We start from the raw sequence: 24,963 nt of genomic DNA on the forward strand, positions 1-24,963 counted from the left end.
CAAGCCAGCTCCTCAATCCTTCTCATCTACCTACATATGTCTTTGCTATCTCAACATTGAAGCAGCGTGGTCCAGCCTCATAATCCTAAATTCCTCCTCTAAAAGGATGGGATGATCTTTTCCACCTTTCTCAAGCTGAGTGTAAGCACTTCTTAGCCCAAAGTCTATCTGGCCCTCTCCTATCGACGTTTTCAAAATTTCTTGATGGTGAAGCTAAAAATCCCTTCCATCACTCACTAGTAAATTGGTTGTATTTGGTTTGCAGTCTTGGTTGCCTACCTGGAGAAATCAGGGGTAGGATACATTTTACTAAGGTGCCACATGTTGGCACTACAATCAGCTACTTTCTCCCCTCCCAGTCCATGTAATCTATCTAATTCATAGCTCATCCCGTCCAAAAATTGGTGCAAATATTTGGTAAAGGGAACCACACCCCAGATTCCAAGGACTATAAAGGAAGTTCAGGATGACTATTTCAGATGTAAATGTTGCAAACACTAAAGGTAGGTAAAAAGAATCCCACCAGAAGTCCCTTGCAAAGTATTTTACCAAACTCTCAGCTGTATAACGTATACCTGAGCATTATATTTTTATTATCATCACTTTTTTCTATCGACAACAGCTCTCGTTTCACTCACTCTCATGCTTGTGTCCCCATCCAGAAATCTGACATTTCAACAGGTCAGGGAAAATAGTATCACTTTCTGGCAGGCAGATGGGCTGAACAAACTGGGACTTGACAGCACAACGTTGGCCATTCTTCTTCAGCTTAATCAAAGCTGCAGAACAGAAAAACAGAAAACACAGGAGGAAGAAAGTGACTGTTCCCTTTCTTTATTGGGATTGGCAGTAATGGGTCTCAGATACAAATTTAATTATCCCCTAAGCCTCTCTTAATTAAGATATTTCAATCAAAGACAGACAGACTCATCTCAACAGCACCTGATTTCACAGCAAATTGAAGGCTGAAACATTCAGCTACTCCCCTTGTGGGAATATTTATTTTATGCTATGCTCACTGAGCAGATTTTGCTTCACTGCCTCTGTAGAGAAGGGGGAAGATAGAAAATACATGTGTTTCCTCCCACCTTATAGTTAAATAACAGTGACATATCCCCAACTTTCAGCTGAAATAAGTGGGATGTGCAAATACGCACTGCTTCTGAAAGCTTGGCCACTGGCCTAATTCCAATTCCATTTAAAAAATTAATTACTCCAAGAGCTGCTATATTTCGTGTCCTGTTAACACTGAGTTCAGCAAAATTCAAGATCTTTAAAATTAAGGAATAAAACCTCAGGACATTTCAAAACCAAGCTTCTTAAAGCTACAAAGTGTTACATAACCTACACAATCTTTACTAACCAGCCACGGGGCTGAGAACAGCATAAATATGAAGCTGTGCAGCATCATGAGATTGATACTGAAAGATTTCAAAAATTGGTTTCCCTGTAGCAAATCTCTTTCATTTGGCTGTAAATCAGCTAAGGGAGCTTTGTAGTGGGTGCAACAAGGACAGCATGTTGGTTTTGCCACACCACTCAAAGAGAACAGAGCTGTGGTAATGTGGACACACCTATTAAACCTTCTCATCAGGCCTCTTGGAAGCTCAAGGTTTTGTGAGCACAGCTGTGTGGAAAGCAAGTGATGTCACTGGATAGTCTTATTTCTCTACCAGCTACAGGTTTTGGCCTTAGTGGAACACAGAAGCAGTATCTCACAGCCTGAGAAGCCCACACAAACCTTGCTCCCACACTCAGCAGCTTGCTCTTCCTCACCTTGCTCCTCTTCCCCGCTAACTCTGCCTGCTTCTGAATCCCTCAAATTTCCTAGCAAACACTCATGTGATAGTTGTTTCCTTTAAAAAATTATTTTCAGCAGGAAACAACTCTTCTATTGCATCAGTAGAAATCACTGACTGGACAGAAGAAGCCCTTGCATCTTCCTCCCCCAACACAGTTTCTGCCTTCTTGTTTATTCTTGCAATTGGGCTTGTCTTTGGCACTCCATGTTCAGCTCTCCCTGGATTTGGACATAGCACACTGGTGAGGCATGCCTACCTAATTTCAGAGTAATTAAAAAAGCTATGAGATCTCAAAGCATCATGTGTGGTTTTCACCAGGATATTTCAGAGCAGAGTAATGCCTTATCTAGTTTGTCTCCTGGTACACTGTGACAGAGCTCCCACCAACACAGAACTTGAATGCTTTTTGCTATAGAGTAGAAAATACTCACCATCTGGGAGCAAAAAAAGCCTGACCTAAAATATTCCCAATGTCAGGCTATTAAATAGTCTCACAGACAAAGTGCTCATACAGCTTGATGCCCTGAGGTGACGTGACAACTTTCACAAGAGCAGATTTGAAAATAAGAAGTTGCTGTTCCATTGTCATTCTGACTAATATTATAAGGTCAATCAGAAGGGCATTTAACTTCTGACTGATAAGACAGCTGATTTTTAAATCTATCTCAGTGTAAAAAATGATTCTTAGTACCACAGATTTTCAGAGCAGATGGGGTTATTATATTCATCTAGTCAGATCCTTTATACAATACAGACAATAGAATTTTACCAAGTAATTCCTGCATCAAGCCTACAGCTTCTGGTTCAGTTGAAAAAATGCCTAATCTCACAAAGACTTGAAGTGAAGATGAATCTGCCACACATCTAGGTAAATTGCTCCAAAGGCTAATTATCATAATTATTTAAAATTTGCAATTTATTTTTCATCTGAATTTGTCTAGCTTTCAGATGCTGTTATAACTCTGGTAGAACTAAGAGCCCTCTGCATTCAAAAGCCTCTATAGTATCTATGATTTTTCCACTATAAAGGCAGTTTTTAACAGACCAACTAAACTTGAAACTAGGTCAAGTAAATGGAAAATAAAACTGTCTGAACAAAAATACTCACCAATATCATGTTCAGTAGGATTGAACACGGAATACTGAGGATGCAAGATGTATTTCTCTATTTCAAAAGTCTGTGTTACATCAGTCGTTTTATTAAATATTTGTTGACCCAGAACTACTCTAATAGTGGATTTTAGTGGACTGTAATACAAAAGAGAGAATAAGCAGTTCTGTGATTAGCAGGACAAATGCAGCTGATTTTCCAATGGCTGGGTATCCTATGAACCATTATAACCCCAGCCTCCCACCATGTCCATTGTTTACCCTCTCATAATGCCTTTACCTCTTTCCCCAGCTTCCTGCTTACTGAGGGCAAGGAAAAACATAACAAATGTTACAGTGAGCCCCGAGCTCTGTGGGTCCTGATTAGCCTAATTAAAGGCTGCTGCTTCTTGAAAGAAGGAAAAGGCCAGCACAGGCACTGCTGCCCAGCTGCTGTTTGGCTAACAAGCATCTTTGGGGGCTGTAAGCACCTCTTCCAGAAATTTAACTGAGTTAACTTAAACTCAGCTTTGCCAATAAGTACAAAAGCTTCTCAGAAGGAACTGAGGGATCAAAAGATCAAATATATATATCAAAAGATGAGTCAGTGGTGGATATCTTGGTTCTCTGGGAAACCAGTCTGCTAAAAATAATTACAGGCATTGGCCAAGACTTAAAGGTGCTGGTACATTGACAACTCAGGAACATCTGGGCAGCTTCCACCTAAAAGATATCACCAGTTCTGCTCTGAGATTAGTTTGATCTATGTTAAATCTGTTGTCCAGAATTAAAAACAACCTGGCGAAGTCCCACCAGCATACAGATTTAAAGGGAAACTCCACAGCCAGAGGAGAACACAGTATTTGCAATTCGCACCATCTTTTCCAACTATCAATTTTTTACTTTAAGACCACAGTCCTCTGATATCCAGTGTCCTAGGAAAGAAAGCTATTAAGAACCAGTACAGCAACTGGGAAGTAAGGGACATTTGGGAATAATCAGGAAATGTTTAAAAAAGGCAATATAATCTCTAGCTTTGAAAGGAACAAAATTCACATTTCACTCTTGTTCTAAAGCCAATTCAATCTGCATCTGCATAAGTCTACAGTGAATTTAGTTAGCAAGTGTCTTCAACACTGGAGGACTCCTATGTTTTGTTATTGAGTGCAGGAGAAGAAAATATCTGGTGTCACAGATCATGCACAGATGCAGAGTGGTTTGCATCATTGCAGTTTCCCTGGTTGCATTTCTGTGCCCATCGGGTGCAAAAACACCACAGAGCCTCCCCCAGTACTGAGTACACAACAATGACCAGCAGCCATGGACTCAGAGGAAAGAGATTCTAGCCAACTGCAATGCAGAGAGACAGCAGCGACCCTGTTACAAGAACTATGCTTAAGGTTAACAAAGGAAAGGGCAAAGTTCATTCTGTATTACTGGAATATAATAAGACAATAAAATGTTCTTCAATCAATATGTAAGGCCATGATTTTCTCAGTGTTTTTGCAATAGTAAATCAACCTCCTTGAAAATCAAAGTTTGGGCTTGTAAAACAGGGGAAGTTCACTTTCTGGAACAGTATTTGGAATAATTTTAGAAGCACTGAATGGTTCTACTATGACGTACAGATGGTTCATTCAGGAAAAGAAAGAAAACAGGAGGGGTTACAGAAAATAAGTAAGAAATAATTGAGCTGCACAGGTATCTATTGTCGCCTAGTGGAAAACAGTTGGAATTGTGACTACCAGAGGTCCTAAACAAACAGAAGAGCACAAATTACAATGCAGTAATTATGGAAAATCTGTACGTACCAAACGACCAGCTGGAAGTGGGTGGAAATGTCCTGAACAGCTGCCAAAGTTAGTAGCTATTTCACAACATTTGAAAAACAAATGCATTGTGGCTTGAGCTACAAATGCTTCAGTACAGCATTCACAGTGGTATTATTAGCTCTACAAGCTATCAGTGTCTATATTCTGGCACAAGGTTCTCTGTTTCTCTTGGCTTCTTTACTATGCAAAGGAACAATGGGTATCAAATGATGTAATATTTTTCCCTTCAATGTGATCAAACTGAAATCAGGGAAAGTGTTGAACATTTGTAGAAAATTAAGTATTTAGAATAAAGTAAGCACATCCTTTAATCAATATTTTCTCCAGTGTCCCACAGGAGAAAAAAAATCTCTCAAGAAAATCAGCATCAGAAGTTTGACAGTTTAGTTCTTCCATGTGGCCCTTTGTAAAGCTCAGCCCACTCTATTTGTGTCAACCAACAGTAATTTATTGTCTCCAATAAATCATTGCTTGGCTGTCTCAGCCTTTCTGAACAAAACACAGCAGTGAGCATAGTCATCTCTGTTATATCTCAAAACAGGCATAAACATTCAAAAAGGTAACCAAGAAGAAGAGAAATACTTCTATTCCCATGCAGATTCTTGCACATGCGATGCCCCATTCTATGTGCTGCTTCACCCTACCTTATTCCTTCAGTCAGTGTGTCTGGATTCTTTGGGACTCCTTAAGGAACAAGATATGTGTTTATGAGATTATAGTACTCCAAGCCATTTTTTTAGATCATGAAGAGTATTCAAATTGCCAGAAATTCCTTTTGACACCTTGGTCTTTTATAATCTCATCTTCTTTCTTTTTCAGTTTGGGTTTGTTGTGAGGAGCCACTGTCACACTTTACCTGTTAGCAAAGCAGTGTGCTGCTGACACTACCCAGCAAGTCTGAACCAGGCTTCCACCGCAGAAACTCTCTCCAATATATATAGCTGCTGTCCAGGGATGAGATCCAGGCAGAGACGAAGATCCCCCAACAATCCTAGGTCTCACAAAACTTCTTTTTTTATGTCTTCTTCCACATGGTCTTTTGGTACCTGCAGAACTATCTACTTTGTCTGGAATTGGTGGCCTCCTTTCCCTGCTTGCTGAGATAAAAAGGGATATGGAATCAGACTACCAGAATCTTTATGTTTTCAAATTAAATACCATGTCTGATACATCTTCAGGATATAGACCTCTCTTTGCTCACAGAGGCCCACTTCTCTGGGCCTGTAACTCCCAGGACAATGACAATTTGTACCAAAGCATCAGTCATTTCTGGTACCTTGCATGTTCTAGCAGAAAATTTGGGAATATTGGCATGATTGTGACCAAAACAGTAGTATGACACTGCTGCTATTTCAGGACAAGAATCACAGATTGTATCACAACTCCAAAAAATGCAAAAGATGCCTGTTGTTTACTGGAAACAGTAAAATATTCAACGCTCCTGGGAATAGTAGAAGATTCAAAATTATACAGTGAAAGCTTGTTGTACTACCAATAAATCTCCATTCATTCATAACATGGATTTTAAGAAAGCCTTTACATACCACAAGTTGGAATGTCACAATATGCCCAAGACAAACTGTTGTCCTTCATGATGTAACACCATGGTTTATCATCATCATCTGGATTTCTAGTTAATTCAGGGGAAGAGAGAATTACAAGCATTAACCACAGTGTTGTTGCAAGCTTTCTGCTTTTTCCTCTTGCACCATGCAGAGGACTGACAGGACTCTCAGATTTTGAGCCATCTGACAAAGCACTGATGAAGTGCTCACCTACAAGGGTGAGCAGCCTTTTAGTAGAATTATTCATCTTAAAACAAACCAAGACTAAGGTTCTCTAGGACCTGAAATACAGACACGACTGAACACCTGTAAAACTTGCCTACAAGTATTTGGATGCATGAGCATGTTCACAGTGTTTAACTACAGCCCACACTGAAGTGCTTTAACAGATATCAGCTCAGCTATTTGCAGAACTAAATCCCATGGGAGAGATTCCTGGTTTAGGTTATTTTTTAGGCAACGAGATTCCAGCACAGGTAGATTCATAGGAAATCCATAACAAGAATAGCTACGAAAAATGAATTTGAAAAATCTCAGGTTGACATTCCCTGGAGATTCTGAGGAAATGAAAGACTACCTCAAGAAAATATTGTATTCCTCAAAAAGGTAAAAAAAAAAAGAGTAATGGAAACCATTTAGCCCTTTGTTACCTTGGTGTTAAACCGATTTGGGGTTGATTCCATTAGGGTTTCTCTGTGGTACAGCCTGCCTTTATCAATGCCTCATAAGTAAACAGAAATCTGCCCAGTTTACTCCTCCAAGAATATAGGGAGACTATGAAGACCCTGAAAGATCCTTATTAGACTAAGAAAAATAGACAAGGTGATTCAGGGCTCCAGAGAAGCAGTAATTCTAATTTCAGCTGGATTTATCACAAGCACTATCTGTTATTGTAAGGTTCTTCAATAATTTTTTTCTTTTTTAATCTGACTGCTCTTCAGAAAAAGATTAGAGCACTTTCAAATTCTCAGAACTGAAGAAGCAACACAGGTTGAGTCATCTTCCGCCAACAATGTTTCTAAATTAGACTATTTGAAGAAGAAGATATCTGCAGGATTATATAGTACAGCAGAGATATCCCCAGAAATTGTAACAAGCTGACAAAAAAGTGAAAAGCTTTTTTCTCAGCTCTACAGAACATGAAAACATCAGCTCCTACACCATTTTGTTCTCTGCATTGCAAATCTGAAAGTGAATATTGGGCATAAATGATGTAAATCAAAGGGCTCAAGTTTTATCAAAGGATAAAATATGTGCCAGATAAATTGCCACTGTGCTGGGACACTATCAATCAAATCCTGAAGTGTTTGCATGAGGACCAAGCCCTGGAAAGCAAGGTGGGAGGGCTTAAAGGAGGGGGTAGGAATTGCTTATTGTTAGTTTGTGTTAGATAGAGAAGAGCTACTTTCAGCATTGCTTGCATGCTTTTTATCATGAAACAAATTAGGAAGCGCAGTACAATCTGATTTTCCTGAAATACTGGTCTAAGTTTCATTTTAAAAAATATTTTAAAAACTAAGATAATAAAACTCACACACAAAAATAAGCAATCAAGCAAACAAACGAAATCTTAGGCATCAGGCAGTAATTTATGGAGAATCGTCTACAGTTTGGCAGGTTTAGCATTTGCTCATCTCCAAGATGAGAAATGTTCTCTCTAAATAGAAATGTTTCCTTTATTTGTGGATATCCATTGAACTCATAGAGACCTCAGAAACAGGGAGAACATAAGGTGACTGAGGAGAAAGCACAGACCTATATAGCACAAGCTATTTTCATTATAGCTCAACAGAAAACTTCAGCAGAAATGTAGTTTATTGCTATATGGTGCAATCAAAATTGAAACACTGAAATCTTGTTTGGCAATAGTTTTCCTTTGTAAGAAATCCAAGAAATAAATTTGACATCCCATTTCAACCTTATTTAAATATAGTGCTTTGATTTTTCATTTTCAAATACCTTTTCTCTTTCGAAAATATTTCTTTATGATATGTCTTTCACAAGCAAGGAATAAGAAATTAAATTTAGCCATTTCAATTTAGCTGCTGCATTGATTTCTCCTTTTGGGTTGTCATTTATGAACAATTTCAAAAGTCTTGCATTATGGTCTCATTTGAAAAATAAAAAAACATTACCCAGGGGAAAAAAAGGACCTGGAAGTTCCAACATAATTTTGTGCCTGAGCTTCCCTCAGGAGAGCCAGCTATTGATTTAGCCTATCTACCAGATCTTGTCTTCTGTTCAATCCCTCTTGTCAGGCTGACTGACTACTAAAGTCAGTCTAGCTTTTCTGTGGCAGGGGTAACAGCTGCTTTGAGATCCCTGGCCTTTCTTGTTTCCACAATACATCCATTTCTTGATGTACAAATACAGGACAAACAAGAACTTTCCTCACCTGCAGTAAGGGAATGGCCCCAAGCCAAGCTGTACTGCTTTCCCAATGCTGTCGACATGAAGCTCTTGGTAAAGCAGGTCTGAATTCCAAGGCAAGCAGCTGTGTCCAGAAATGGTTGTCTTGGCTGTACCTCTGTAATCTGTGCCATTGCCAGTGTAGCACCGTTGGCTCGGGACTGGCAGAGAAAGACTGGTCAGGAATCAATGCTAATTGCATGTTAAATACTCACTTCACAGCTGAGGTCCCAAATGAGAGCCAGAGGGCCCAACTCTGTAGTGCCTTTCACCTTGCACAGGACCTGAATGCATCAAATGAGGATTTTTTTAATAAAGAAAAAAGGAACCCAAGAAGAAAAACCTCTGCTTAAAATTAGTAGTAAGTTAACCTCCTTTTACATATGAGCAAGTAACTACTCAAGAGACAGAACAGCAGAAAATTAGACCTAAAGTTTGTACTGTGTATGGAAGATTTCAATCAGCAATCTGCAGCAAAGTCAGCAATATGGCTGGGATTCCTCTGGTCTAATTTTAGACACAACTGAGCTCATCTCTGGAGGCTCCCTTTTTATTTAATTAAGAGAAACAGAGATTTCTAGTGCCAAACCGATCCAGCCTGTTTGAGGTAACTTTTTAAAGATGATGTGGATCCCATACACTCTTGTCCAAACTGAATCTCCATTGAAAATACAGGGTGCTTAAGGCAACCAGCTCAAACAGAGATACATGTGTTGTAAAGTACTGAAAACAATCCTACCCTGCAAGTGCTTCAAAGGCCTGATTTTTGAAAATACTTCTTTTAATGGCCTCATGTGTACCCATATATATATACTATACCCATGCATATTACAAATATGTAACTATATCTTTCAGACACATCAATTTTGCAAAATTCTAACTAGCAGGTTGAATTTTCTTATTCGAAACCCCATCTTTGTCACCTGCATATGGGCTATTTCTTCAGATAGGTCTGACACATACATATTCTATGACCTGTGTACTCAGCTGCCAAGATCTATCAACAGCACATACCAGCATTATGGCTGAAAAACATATGGAGATGCATTTGTATACAAATAGCTACACTGAGCAGAAAGCCTACACCTCAAAACACAGCTAGGAGTATTCCAAAGGAAACACAAAACCATCTAATGCACAAAGAGGATTAATTGTTACCAAGCCTCAGAGGGTTTCTTGTCCCAGCCATGTCAACGTGACATGTCCTTGACATGTCACAAGACTGGTGGAATCTTCTTCTAAACTTATAGACATACTTAAAGATATAGCATCACAATATTGACCAACTGTTGAAAAACACCCGCTGAGGATGATCCATCACACCACACAGTGCAGACAGCTATTGCCAAAGATCTGTTTATTTTGACAGATTGAGGTGACACATGAACCAGGGCACATAACCAGCACTGAAATAATGAACCACAGCACTGAACTGCTGCTGTTAATTACCCTTCCAAGTCATCAGTGTAGTGACAGATCCCAAAACCACAAGCAAGCATATGGCGTAAATTTGGGAGACAAAGGTCAAGAAGTTTGGTGGAAGAACATCAGTTTTTTAGCACACAAACACTTAGCGAAATCCACTTTCTAGCTTGGCCTGGCAGACACTTCTGACATGCTGAGACCATATTTTCTCCCACCTGCAACCTGAATCAAATTCCCTTTATTTAATGACTATGAATATAACATTAAATCAAACTCATATTTTAACAACTGTAATCTAGGACCTCACAGAAAATAATTTGCCTATCATTTGTATTGTTAGCAAGAGTAACCACGTCTTGGCAAACCTGCCATTTTCTGAGCAAGTTGCAAGTTACACTGCTTTGTTTGCCTGAAACAGTTTTGTGAAAATACCACCATCATGCTGTATGCGAAATTTTTTCATTTATCCAGGGAAGTGCAAGGTGCTGTGCTTACTTGTACTGTATTTACTGCATTCAGAAACAATTTAGAGTGACTACTTTTATGAGAATGAAACAAGAGATTCCATTTCAGTACAGACCCAGGGCCATATTCTGCAATACCAATGGTTTGGACATCTTGCAGATGGTGTTTACAAGTTGTGTTTATCCTTGTCAGGCTTAAAATCCAATGCATCTCTCTTTCATCAGGTCTGCCAGTCATTGCTAAAGCTGCCAGCATATTTTAACTGGAAGAATTTGGCTCCTTTCTAAATCCTCCCTCACATTCTCCTTCTGTAGCTAAGAAGTTTAGATTACATCTTGCACTTGTTGAGGGGAACAGTAATATCTCTCAAGAAGTTTTTTGCTTCTTTTTGGTTTTATATGGAGTATTTTGGACACAGGCATAACGTGAGTTAATCTCCTATCTTGTGGAGAAACTTTTGAGGTAAAACAGTTTGGTTAGTAGCTTTCCACTGGTCTGTGCTCCACTCCAGAAAGCTCTACCTGACAGCAGCACCATGGTGCCCACTAAGGCCATGAGAAGTATACGCAAAGCATTATACATTTTATCACCTATAATTCAGAACAAGCAGTTTTCAAAAAGAAAATCTCTGCAATTATTGCAGTCATATAGATCTTTTGCCTCTAATTCTCTTTTTTTGAACTATTACAGCACTGAAAAACTCTCTTTTCCCCTCTTTGTCAGAAACAGTGTGTAGGTGGTCTGCTTTCAGCAGTTCTTAATGGATTGCTCTGGCTGGGAATTGTTCAGTCCCAAATCCATGTAGCTTCCACAATGTCTCATAACTCTGAAACATATTTATTTTCTTATGTGGAAGAAAGTAATGGAGGATGTAATGTGGGCTTTTCTTCTTCATTCACTTCCCTGTACTACCACCAAGCACTGCTAAGAGTAATGGCCTAAACTTTCAGATTATGAAAGTTTTGATGCAAATGCAGATTCAACTTACTCTGCAGACCTATGCCACTATCACCCGTTTGTTTCTTTTCAGAAAAAAATATTATTAAAATTTAAAACTAGAAACAATTTCTTGCTGCATTTCATTTTTAAAATCCAAGGTATTTCAATATCTCATATGCAACATTCAATTTGTGTTAAGATTTTATATTTTATAAGCAAGTCATAACAAATCTTTGCCTTTTAATTTTTCAAAAAAGCCAGTTTTGGGTCTTCAAATTAACAGCAACCTGAAATAGTAGTTATCCAAGCAGTTCTAATTGCTAACTTCCTGAGAGCATTTCGCAAGACTTTTTGTCCCCAGATCTTGTTTCAGTTCCTGTAGTTACATACCTGAACATTTTTAGGAGTTTCTTTTGAAAGTCTCTCTGCAGAAATCAATGAATCTTTCACATTTTCTTTTCCCCAAAACACCTCATCATCAATTTTCCTGATGTTTTTGAGCTTTGAATGTATCTTTCTTACAGACACACATAAACTGTTTAATTCTATTTATAAAAATATTTTTTTCCCTCAATGGTTCTAATTCTGGGACAGGATGGTTTAAAGTAACCATTTCATTCAGCAATGCTTTGATTTATCCCTGACCAACATGTAATTTTTTTATTAAATACAATATTAGATTAATTTTTTGTATTGCTCTATATAAGCTGATGGCAGGAACAGGGAGGAGGGAAGAGGAAAAGGACATATCCAACCTAAACCTCCCGTGACTCAGCTTCATGTTGTTTCCTCAAGATGAACCGCAATGAACAATGACATTTTATGCCTCTGCTAAATGTACTGCTTTCATGGCCTCAGCATTACAGGATATGTTGCTCTTCAAGCCATGCTTTCCAAGGGTAAAAGCCAAATTTCCTTTCTACATGAGCTCAGACTCATCGGATGCCTGCAGAAGGGTTTGTGTTTTCTTCATTCAGCCAGAAGTTCCCTGATCTCCTTCCCTGGGTAGCTGTGAGATCCCCTCAGAGATGAAAGGTGTGAAAGCCTTTGATTTCAGGGAGCTGCACTTCCCCTGCTGCACATGCAGACAACCACTACTCTGGGCTGGCAATAAATGTGTGACAGAAAGGAGTCTCCAGTATTCAGGGAGATTGCTCTTGCAGGCATCTCATTTCATCAAATAATGCACTGAAATGCAACAAACACACGCACCCTGCCAGGTGTTCTGAAAGCAGTAAGGCAAATATTTCTGTGCTAAATGAAACAAACACCATACAGAGAGCTTTGAAAGACATTCACATTAACCTAGCAATGGTTCCAAAGGAAGATTTGGGTTATCTTCCAGTGCATCCCTATGCCACTGAAAATCTCTGTAAATATCTAGGAAGGCACCTGAGCGGGCACCAGGCTCCACTGAAGAAACTAGTTGCCATTTTTTTCACCTTTAATCATGAAAATGTGAAGTCTGATGACATGGGGGAGAGGATTGCAGTGCAGCAGCACCAGGACTGGACCGTTCCTGGCTTGAAGAAAATTGCTTCACATTTTCCTGCCTGTTTGTGAATGTTAGGAGTAACAGCACCTGCTGCATCTTTCAGAGTTTAAAAATGAATGAACACATACCACAAGTGAAATTTAAGGGAAGCTATATATCTCTATTTCAATATAACTCAATCATACATTTATAATATTTACCTAGATTTCAGTATTTCTGTTAGGGATTATGAACAACAGATTGTACATATTTATAAAAAATTATTCAAACAGCTGTGCCACTTTCTGGTTTGTCGAATAGCAGTAAAACTTCAGGACTTACAGCATCTAACACTGGAATGGATCCCTGCTGAAATAGCAGTAAAACTTCAGGACTTACAGCATCTAACACTGGAATGGATCCCTGCTGAAACTGCAGCCTGATTATGACACAAACAATCTGTCTGAGCTAAAAGCTAGGCAGAAAGGTGGAAAATTTGGCATTTTTTTGTAATCAATTAAATCTAACAGAAAATTACCTTGTAAAACAAGGATGGATTCAAGACTGTGTAAACAAAGTGATTTACAAGCACAAAAAAATCTCTTTAAGTTGCATCCTGACACAAGGATGGCACACTCCATTTACTGAAACTAGACTTACTTTTTAATGTATTTCTTCTTCAAAGTATCTTTGTACCTTCATACTTGCAAATGCTTAGATCATCTGAGGTAAAATTGAAGAGATTTATGTCTGTTATGAAAGCTAATGTACAAAGCTACCTTCTGAAAAAGTTGAATTTCTTTAATATAAAAGTTTAAATCCAGAAATCTATAAACTCTGCCAGTATTTTCTTATAGCTTAGAAAAGTAATATCCTAGATAAGAGAAAGGACTGGCTCTTTTCCCATTTCATTTTTCCATTTATTATATTCAATTCTAGTACAATAGTTATGATTTACAGAGTCATAAATGCAATCCAATAGGTAGCTATATAAAGCTAATAGGAGCAGTGTATTTAGGAAATACGTTGTCAAGAGCTAGGGGAAAGAAACTCCAGCAACAACGAGCCAATATCAGTGCTATATTACTTTGACAGTTGCACAGACTACCAGGATTTTCAAGAGTATCTGAGTGCCTAATTCATAGTGAAAGATTTAATTTTTTTTAATATACCTGTAGGTCCTGATGTGTTTAGAGTATGGGGCAAAATAACTCTCTGGACAGGAAAAGAAACAGACTGTATAGCAATTACTGATAGCAGATGAGCAGCTGCTCTCTAGAGAGACAGTAATGGGAGATGGGGGTCTCTTGAGCCCCCAAAGCATCCAGAGTGGGCTGAGGGGAGAAAGCAGGGGAGGGGAGAGACAAACAATACAGTAATACAAGGATGAGCTGCATCCAATCTTCCACATCTTCCCTTCAACCACCTTCCTAACTGACAATTACACAGGAAAACAGATTGCATGGATTAAGAGATATCAGTCCCCTCACACTTCAAGAGATGTGCCCTCTATAAAACAAAATGAACGGAAACCACTGTCACATCTCAAATGAATCAAAAATAGCATTAAAAATACCTTTATGGCTCTCAATTAACCAGCACCCAGTAACACTGCTGCCAAGTCAGGCACTCTCACAAGAGTAAGAACTAAGCAGCTGTTTCATATTAGCCAATATTAATCATATTAGTTTATACTAGGATTACAACAAAGACTTGTCATCTAAAAAGGCAACACTGCAGGAATACAGAGCAAAACACAGAAAGCTTAGTGCCCACCAGCATATGGAAAATTCATGTGTATGTAAAAATAAAGAAGTCCTCTGTGGATCTTGAACCTACTCCTATCTCTGAGTGGAGAAATTTTTTCCTACTCTTTGGTATTTGCCTTATCTCTCAATCCTTACAGAGGTAATCCTTGCTGTATGCCATGCTGCTACAAGCATAGCTCATTAGCTCTCCTCTCTAGCCCAAATTTGACAGGGTTACAAATTTGAATGACTAATCCATAACCTCCATGCAAACAGTACTTCCTTCTTCATTTTTGTTTTTCTCTATATTAGCCAAAAGCTTTATTATGGCCCTGAAGTTATAAAAATGCTGGGAGATCAGAAGAGCCTCTCACTATTATTGCTCACATCTGCCACGTCCATAAATGACACTGAATAGTTGTTTTGCAAAGCCACAGCTATCTCTGGTCTCCTGTTCACCATCCCCTACAGTGGCACTGCCTCAGTGTAATCAATCAGAGGTGGAGACTTAGCGGACAATGCCACGTTCACCCAATTCTTCATCTTCCAACGCCCTCTATCATTGATCATTGCAGGCAACAGTCTACTGAGCATTGTTTTTGTCCACATAACTCCAGCATTGTTTGAATTTTTTTTTAATAATTCAAAAATCTGATAAAAATCCAACCCACCATTACTATTTCTGCAGTGGTGCCCTAGGCTTCCTCGTCATTATCCTTGCATTATTAACCCATGCCTTCCCCTCATTCAAATTCCATGGGGACCTACAAAACTTGTCCTCTGCAAATAAAATAATCACCTCTCCAAGACATATTAATACATAATGTTGCTTTTTTATCTGCTGTTCCATCTATTTTTCCACAACCATAGAAAAATAATAACTTTATTCTTTTTTGACCTAGTTTCATTACTAAGCCCAGTGCTTCATATGTGCAAGCAACAAGCGTTTTCTCAGCCCCACTTAGAAATCCTCTTCAAGTCTTACTTACAGACCTACTTGTCCAAGTTCAGTGGGGGACTGACTGACTGGTTGAACACCCATTTATCCTTGTCAGCCAACTGACCTTGTAATTATGCTCCACCCTATTTCCCCCCGTGTTTCTAGAAAGTAAAAAATTAAACACTAATCCAAAAGCATTCTAGTGGAAGGTAAATATAAACCAGAATGTTAAAATTCATTATCTTCTATCTTCTTCAGAAGAAAAAGATTTAAAACTTTCCTTTCAGCCTCCAGAGCTGAATTTACTTTACTAAAGTACCTTTTTTAGTAGAAAACTGCAAACACCCTATTTCAGTAAAAGAACCACTAAAAAGGTGGGTTTGCTGTCATTTCTGCTAATTCTATTACCTCAAACTCCCCCAGTTTAACCCCCAAATATGTGGCCAAGAAGGTTTTTTTTCCTGTATGTAATTATATATTCAGCTATTCTGTCATCTTCCTTTTCTAAAATCCTCAACCTACTTCTGACATACACCACATCTCCTTACATAACAAGAAGCCCTCCACAATTAGCATTCCAACTCATACTTTCTTTAAAGCTATGGTACCCATCTAATTCCATTATCCACAGCCTAATGAGGAAAATACCCCAAACACTAGAAAACAGTGTTTTCAAAAATACGATCACCAACTTCACATTTTGTCATGACCAAAATATTATCAAAACCATTATGGCTACCTAAACCTTAATCCAAAGAAAACTCAAAACATACAATCCTCTGTGCAGTCCTCCCAGTACACTCAAACCTACTGCAACCCACAACCACAGTGAACAAATGTTTCAGGAAAAGACTTGGTGACTAAGTAAACAGAATAAAGACACCCTATTAACATATCCTCCAATAAATCAAGAATAAATTTAAAATACAAATAAGTACCCCAAATTTACTAACAACCAACACCCAGCCAACAGTAACAAAGCAGTGGTAAGAAAAAGGAAGTGCTTTTACATGGAAATCTGGCAAAATATATATTATTTTCTACTCACATATTATCAGCTAAAGCAAATAGTGTGAATGCAATGGTGGGGTTTCAACCACAGAAATCTAAAGGCACTAACCCCCTGAAAAAAAATTCTACATCACCTTCCTTTACCATTCAACCCCCTTCAACTTCTCCATAAATGCATATTAGAATGAATTATCTGTCCTCTGGCCAGACAACTCTCTTTAGCTGTGTGTCCCTTTGTGTTCATCCAGCATCTCCACCATGGCTCCTATCTGTTCAAAGAAACACAAAATGTCTAAGTAATTTTACAATTACATGTTTTAACTGCTTGTCATCAGTTATCACCTAGTGAAGCTAAATATTTCTGAAGTTACTAATCTACCAAATAAATTCGCTCTCCATTCCCTATGCCAGCCTGGGCTAGAGATAAAATATTCCACTCGCATCTTTTAAGGTTTCACTTCTTGCCCACATTTACCACTCCTAAAGTGGATGGATTTGGGCCCTTTTTATAACTTTCTCTGTTCAATGAGACAACCACTGCTATTCATGGTTGGAAAACTGATTCTGAATCTTCACCTAGAACCTAGATTCAGAGCTGTCTCAGCAAGAGCTGTTTTCAAAGAGGATGCAGCATTCTTTTAGCACAAAATCCTTATTTCTGAAAATAGGTGCATATTTAAGGGCAATTATTATGAATTTAACTTAATTAAACATAGGTCCTTGAACAATTTTAAACAGCATCTGTTTGGGAGAGATTTGTTGGTGATGTATCTAATTTCCTTCAAAATTAAACTCCACTGAAATCTTATGCCTATAAACTGTCTCAGAACACTTTTTAAAATGGCAGTTCTTTTTTAGTACTGAAAGTTTCTTCTTTAAGAAGAAAACAATGTATTACCACAAAGAATAGAAATCTATATTAGAAACAGTCTTCTGTGTATCAATCTCCTTTGTTATGGATATCTCCCCTGTTACTTTTATCACCTCTCAATTTTTTTTTTAAGTCAGCTCATATTTTTCCAGTAGCTAAATGGTCATTTATGATAATGGCCTAGCAATATATATACATATATATATATATATATATATACACATACAGACACGTACATATATAATGATGGTTTGCAAGATAATTTTAAGATTAGAGAAAGGATGAGTTTTGAGTACTGACAGGGACACTGTAGTCCAAAAAGTAATGGACAGATAAATAGGTATCTTTAAAATCACAAAAGTTATGATTATTCTGGTACTCACTGTTCAAAGGGGAAGAATAAAATTACCAGGCAGTAGGTTTTTTGTTAACAACAGAAAAAACTTATTTTCACCACATCTATTTAAATTCTGGAACTTCTTGACATGGAATGCTGCAAAAGGGAAAAGCATAAAGGAGTACTAAAGAGTTTAGACAAATTAGTGGAAAACAAGTAAAGGTCTGACAAATATGATGGTCCAAGCATCTGCTAAGTAAATCCTCAACCAAGAGAAGTGTTTCTCAGTATTTTCCTGCTGGTTTTGCTCCTCAGGCTACTGTGCCAATGCTTGAGTCACAGTAGTACTTAGGCTTGTGATCTGATGGATGAAGGATGCTACTTCATTTATTAATATTGGTTGAGTATACTATTAAGATAAATTAGCTGGTTTTCCATTAGAAACATATGAAGGCTGGTTATTCTTTGTGTACGTCAAGGGCAGAGGACATCAGAGATACCTAAAACACATCACAGCTCAATAAGAGTCTGGGAGACTTACTGTTTATTAAATTGACCTTAAATTCTGCTTAAAAAAAAAAAAAAGGAAATATAAGAAGACATTTTTGCATCACACTCTGGCTTTAAGGTTGCCTCTATAACTGATAATTCAGAATAAAGTACACTTTGGAGAGGAAATACTGTAACACTTTCTCTGAATCAAGCATTCTAGCCACCAGCTATTCTCAGTAAAGGGTAACCTCACAATTACTTCCTGTCACACGAGGGAAACTATACAAGACAGTAAAAAGGAAACAAAGAAAAAAGTCATTTCTGTTCGCAGCATCAAACTGAAGGGTCAAAGAAAAAATTAATCCAACAAATATTTAAAAATCAGTTCTGAGTGCTTGGAGAATACAAGCCTGTAGCGCTTTCATCAGAATGACATTGCCCTGGTGTGGTGATACTACCAGGTCTATAGACCTGAAGACTCATTTATTTGCATTAATTTAGAATGACTACATCTTGACAAAGAGTTTTTTCTTTTTTAAGACTCTTTGCAAGGTCCTGACACATAAACACAATCCTTCAGTTCCCATTCTGTGTGGGGGTGTTAGGCAGCTGAACGCAGATGGATTGTAAGCATCCAAAGCCACTTGTTTAGCAAACCAAATGTTTGCTTTATTATTTTCAAGTAATCAAAGAGCACCTGCTTATTTCTTGTTCTAAGCTAGTCAGACAGAAACCAGTATTACAGATATAACACTGCCATCCTGATATTTATGATCCAGGCCCTGCTGGGTGGATGTCTCTGTGCACCATTGCTGCTGCGGGCAGGGGAAGCTGATAACAAAACAGGAGTTGGAAAAGCAGTTTCATGTGAAAATGAGCAGAGTGCAGCCCTGCCCCGAGCTCCAGGTCACACGTGCGCTGTACAGCCCCTCACCCAGATCCATCCAGCAGCATTTCCAAAGCCTGGGACAATCTCCCCAGGGTAACTAAAGGATGAAACAATACAGCTAAAAAAATGCTCCTTATGAAGGACTTAAAAGAGTCACAAAATTATTTCTCATGATTCATCCGGTACCTGGTGAGTGAATGTTCAGGACCAGATCATACACCGTCCAATTTGCCTATTCACTCCTGCTATTTGGTATTCCAGCTGTACTGCTGATCTCCCAAATGGATTTTTTTTCCCAGCTGGAATAGTTAGCTACACCATTTGTTAACTATCAAAGTAAAAAAAAAAAGAATGCCAGATATCAATTGCAGTGTTCATTAATATGTTTTTTTACCCCACCACCTATTCGGATCAAGAAAGTGCCCACCAGAACTACTGGGAGTCATGTCCTCAATTTTGATGAGCCACGGGATTTATGCACTCAGAAAGACACAGACAGTGGAATTGATTGGGTCACAGGCTGGTGTTACTGAAGGTCTATTATAATTTATGCCTAAAAGCCGCTGTATTTAAAAAGTAAACACTGACATAACTTGAAGATATAGCACGCAAGCAAGCCTTACAAGCAGATTTAACCCCTGTAGGGATAAATGTTTTCTGGATGAAAGTTGTATCAAAAACTATGTAGCATCTAAAATGAAAAACAAGGCTAACACAAAGGTACCAAAAAGCAGATTGCTCTGCCCTGACCCACCAGAGAAAGTAAGGGGGTTTGTGTAAGCTGTACTGGGCTAAATGTGCTATTAAAGTCTAAGGTAACCCAAAGGGTGTGCATTTTCTTTGTCCCACAGTAATTTAGTGCTACCAAAGAATGGCTGCTAGATTTTGTCAGATGTAAATCCCTGCTTTATGAGGGGATGCATGGATCTGTAGGGAGAGAGTAGCTCTAGAGTACAACTCTGTGACTGATTCTGCAAAATGGAAGCATGCACTTATTTTATAGGCATGTGTAGTTGGATTAAAATTTCTGTGTTTTATTTTCTATAAATTAAAGGACATGAAAAAAATATTTTTAGAATCAGAATCTCAGTGGTGAACTGTGTGTTATGTTTTACACTGGAGAAATGCATTAAACATTTGTTCTGTGTTACTCTTCAGTTGTTACAAGAAATGTCCTCAAATACAGAATACAACACAGAGCCAAACCCACCAGGTTCACACCCAGATGAAAACTCCTAATTTCCATCTGCCTGTAGGTTGTTATACTTACCAATATTGCAATACTTTCCTGCATAATTTTCTTTGCAATCACATACTATTTGCCCAGTGGAGGCAACCATCTTGCACTCTCCACCATTCATGCAAGAAGCATGAATACAACCTACAAGAAAACACAACAAAAGATCAAACCAAAGGTACAAATTATTCAAAAGAATCAGTCCGTTTTAACTTAATCTAGTACATCTCCCCTGTGCATATGCATTTGAGGGAAGTTTTTCTGTTTTGCTTATCTCAGACCTACACTTGTGATAAATTAAAGGAAATTCAACTGATTTCTGCCCACTAAAGTCTGTCTCATTGTTTTCACTGCTATTAGATAATATCAGCTATTGAAAGACATTATCAACAAACAATAGCTAAAATGGGGGTGGTGATTATTATTACTAGTGGTGATGGTATTAACACTTCTTTCTCTGTGGAGGGTTCTGCCAGTTCCAGTCTTGCCACTGAGCTCTATTAGAATTTATAATAACATATGCAGTAGGGAGCTCAGTTACATATTTAAGATCTGTGATTGGGAAGTACTATCAAATTTCCCAACTCCCCCTTGGACTCCCAATGTCCTAGAAAGCCACTGACTCTCCATAATTTAGTTTCCAGTTACATAAGGTGGGAATAAAAGCACCTAAGTATTTCAAAGGACTTTTATGAAACTTATTTGTACTGTGACTTACTTGTGAATCCAGGCAGGGTAAAAGTTAGCCAGACTGAGTAACAGAATAGCCATACCAGAGCACGTGTATAGGTGAGGCATGGTTTTCTTCTCAACATCTTTCCTTCCGAATGAAAGGTGCTGTGCTGGCTTCATCAGATAGGTGATAACCCAAAGTGTATGTCCTGTGCTGGCTGGCCAGGGTGTTGGGTTCCTGGCAGCCCCAAAACAAGGAGGAGGCTTCATAACATAAGCATCACCCCCAAAAGGAATGGGCCAAAAATCATGGGGACTCTGGGGCCAGTGCAGGCCTTGTGGGATAATGGAGATGGGTAAAGTTTACATGCTGGCAATTCAAGAATGGGATGGGCTTGGGAAGAAACACAGAGGTGAAATAGCAATACTAAGTGATTATTGGTGTGCAGGGTGTGCCTCTCAGGCAGATTATAGTTTTGGAGAAGAAATTTTACCACTCTGCTATATAACCTGTTGCATATTCTTACATGCTGCAAATCAGGGTTTCATCCAAAGGAAAACACTGAAGTGTGTCCCTAAAGTTCAACATAATGCAAATAATTGCTTCCTCAAATAAGGATGAAGGGATTTCCTGGGTCAGTATAACTGTTCACACTTGAAAAGATAAATATTGTCTTTTAGAGAGGGTACATGAGCTGCAAGGGCAGCTCACAGAAAGGGTGTGTAACACCACTCAGGCTTCAATACCCTCACTGTCCTTTATCCCCCCTCCATGCAGACCTACAGCTGTGATACAAAATAGTGCCTTACTTTTGTGTTCAACACGCCCACACTCGCTCTGGCCGTTCACACACATGCACTGCTCCACTACTCCTTGTTGGACTCTTGACCAGCTCGCACCCTCATCAAAGAATTCATAGAGACTGTTGTCAAAACATTTCTCTGAAATGAAGTTTTACAAACAACACAAGTTTTCAGATGTTATTTCTTGCAAGAAACAGCACCACAATCTCCATCATTCCCTTCTCATCCCTTTTTTCTTGTTGAGAAGATCCATGTTTGTTGACAGTGCTTCTCAAGCTAGCCAGCCTCCATCGTGTGGAGGCACTGAGCCACTAGAGCAGCAGCTCCAGGAACCTCGAGACAGAGGTGGCTTTCTCCTAAAGCCCTGTAAGCAGAACAGCATCACTGTACCCAATATGTGCATATACATAAGGGCTAAGGCATCACCTGAAATTGTGCTGCTTTTTCATGTCTCTGTGCCCTGCCTACTAGGTATTTGTAATTTCCCAACATGCAAGGGATATTTAAATCTTAAAATCAGCAAAGGAAGGGAAAGAGGCTTTTTGTGTTTCCCATGCTCAGAGCATACTTCCATTTATAATTGCACAGTCAAGCTATTTTCAGTTGTCCTGTCAGGAATGGATTGTCTGTCATAACCATTTGGAAATCCACCTACACAAACATTCATGCTGCAGTGGTCTCTCCCATCACAACAGCACTACCTTTTCATTAAGCAAACATTAATGAGCTCTACTTACTATTCATATTTCATGTTGTAACACTCGTGGAAGAAGATACTTACTCAGCTGACAGTCCTCGCCTGTGAATTCCTCAGGACAGGTGCAGTGGTACATCCTATGGCTATGAGTGAGAGAACAGGTCCCTCCGTTTTGGCATGGGTTGTCTGCACAGTGATCTAGAGAGGCCACATAAGAAGTTGTTGTTAACAAGGATGAGGTATAAGTCATGTTTTGTCCCTTTGGATACATAAATGCTTTTGGTTCAATGCATGGTGGGTTTAATACCACCTATTAACCTAAAACAAAGTTTATCCAACCAACTGACAGTGGGTTTGTTTCCAGCTGTAAAACAGCTATATTTATCCAGCTGTTAAAAACTATATGGTAAATCACTGAGCTGAACCTTCTCCTCCCGGACTAAGTTGTCTGAAGGGGGTAGGTCCTGGCACATCTGAAGTCACCAGAGCTGGCACTGTGGTGAGGAAGAAGATGGGACAGGTGCCCACAAGATGGAGCTATGCCTTTACACTGGGGAGGGAGGAAGGCTGCAGCTCTGCCTCTGCCCGGCTTCCTGCCCCGCAGCGCTCTCATTGCAACATCCACCACCGGATCAGGCATCCCTTTCAAACTAAACAAAGGACAACCCTCGACAGAAGAGTTTGCTGTGGGATTTTGGTATATGTCTAAAACTAACGGCAGCTGGAACCAAGGGGGAAATTATAAAGCAAACCACAGCACATCCAAATAAAGCCGGCCAAGAAAGATTAAAAGTGGACCAGTATAGCTTATCTCCATTTACTAAGGAATTTTCTAAATGATGTGAAAATGTCATGGAAGAGGAGGTATGTGCCAGGACAGCTCCTGAAATAGAAGCTTTACTTGGCAATGTACAATGCAAAAGTAGAAGAGTCTCGCCGGTCAGGCAGTGTTTCTGATTTCAGGCAGTGCCAAGGGATGTACCTCCCCTGAAGTTAACCAACAGCATGTTTACACCTGCTTCAGAGCTGGCCCAACAGCTTGTCTGCATTCAAATTTTCCTTTTTAATGCTAGTCAAACTCTGCTAGGCCAACTGCAGAGTTACTCAATCCAGGTGCTTCTTCAGCTAGACACTGTGTCCTGAGCATGGGGTGCAACATACAGAGGCACAGGCACACACGACCAGGGCTGAAGTGAAGCACAAAGGGTGCATCCTGAAGCTTGCTACAGCAGTGTATATCTGAGGTTCCCCTGCATGGATCAAAATATTTACTTCAGAAGGGAGTGATGTAATTCCTATCAGATAGCAGGTCTGGGTGCATTCACTGGTAGATTCAATCCAAAATAACATCAAGGGAAAGCAAGTAAAGTCAGTGACGTTCCTACTCTTCCTGCTGTTGATAGTTATGAAACTTCTAGTGCTGTAATGTTTCCTCAAGGGAAAATCATGTATTTCCTATTCCCACACATCCAAACCATTACTTGATCTCCAAGCCATCTTCTGCTGTAACAAATGCTCAAGAAATTTTTTGTACCCTTGTTAAATCTGCAAAAAGGACTTCCAGCCATTCATTTCTTTCTCAATCTGTCCCTCGCAACATCCCACCCACCACTCCAGTCTGACCTTCCAGGCATGTTCTGTGTTGCTCTGTATCTTTCCTGGAGTCCAAGAACAACTTCTGCTCATAAGCATATGGACACATATCAGTTCCCAGTGGGGAATCCTGCCCACCATTAACTATCCATTAACTGGGCAGTGCCAAGTCCACACTTTCTCAGCACTGTCTGAGGCACCTAAGGCACGGGTAAAACACTCCATGCTTGCTAGCACTCGACTGCAGCTTCACCTCCGCAAATCTCTGCTGAATGAGCAGTAGCCTTGTCTCACCTTTCTGTCCATATTTCCCAACAAAAACTTTCTGTTTCTGCCACCCACCTTCCTTGGAGCTCCTCCTGGGATGATGTCTCTTCCTCCTGCCTGCACAGCCCACACCACTCTACTTCTTCTTTCCCTATCAGTCCAGAGGAATCTTAAAAATACTGTCTGGCACTTTTTTCTCCATGTCTGGGCCTCCCTGGGGTTTTGGCCATTTGTCCAGGATTTCCAGACATTCAGAGCAGTAGTTCTACCAGACTGCCCAAGACCTGGAAGTTGCACCTATAGGGGCATTGCACATTTATGGATATGTGAACATATATGTGAGCTAAGCATGCACAGCTGTTGGGGTTTTAGTTTAGTCTGTTTTTTTTTTTTTTTCCTGTTAAA

General features: G+C 39.2%; 1 protein-coding gene across 3 annotated transcripts in view; it reads right to left on the bottom strand.

Moving 5' to 3' along the window:
* Positions 1 to 24,963, bottom strand: part of HGFAC (HGF activator) — a 41,633-nt gene that overhangs the window by 4,588 nt on the left and 12,082 nt on the right. For 2 of the 3 annotated variants that reach the window (XM_042053519.1, XM_042053521.1), the window contains 8 exons: positions 22,783 to 22,896; positions 22,008 to 22,139; positions 20,559 to 20,669; positions 8,684 to 8,858; positions 6,268 to 6,353; positions 5,580 to 5,820; positions 2,911 to 3,050; positions 639 to 779 (listed from right to left, as the gene is read on the bottom strand). In XM_042053519.1, the coding sequence (XP_041909453.1) occupies positions 639 to 779; positions 2,911 to 3,050; positions 5,580 to 5,820; positions 6,268 to 6,353; positions 8,684 to 8,858; positions 20,559 to 20,669; positions 22,008 to 22,139; positions 22,783 to 22,896 (1,140 nt within the window). The remainder of the gene's footprint in view (positions 1 to 638; positions 780 to 2,910; positions 3,051 to 5,579; positions 5,821 to 6,267; positions 6,354 to 8,683; positions 8,859 to 20,558; positions 20,670 to 22,007; positions 22,140 to 22,782; positions 22,897 to 24,963) is intronic. The other variant, XM_042053520.1, reaches the window with a different exon arrangement.

The sequence above is a fragment of the Corvus kubaryi genome, unplaced genomic scaffold (genome assembly GCF_017639235.1).
Source record: "Corvus kubaryi isolate FWS band 111438036 unplaced genomic scaffold, C.kubaryi_AGA036_p1.0 split1-131, whole genome shotgun sequence".
Lineage (NCBI taxonomy): Eukaryota > Metazoa > Chordata > Aves > Passeriformes > Corvidae > Corvus > Corvus kubaryi.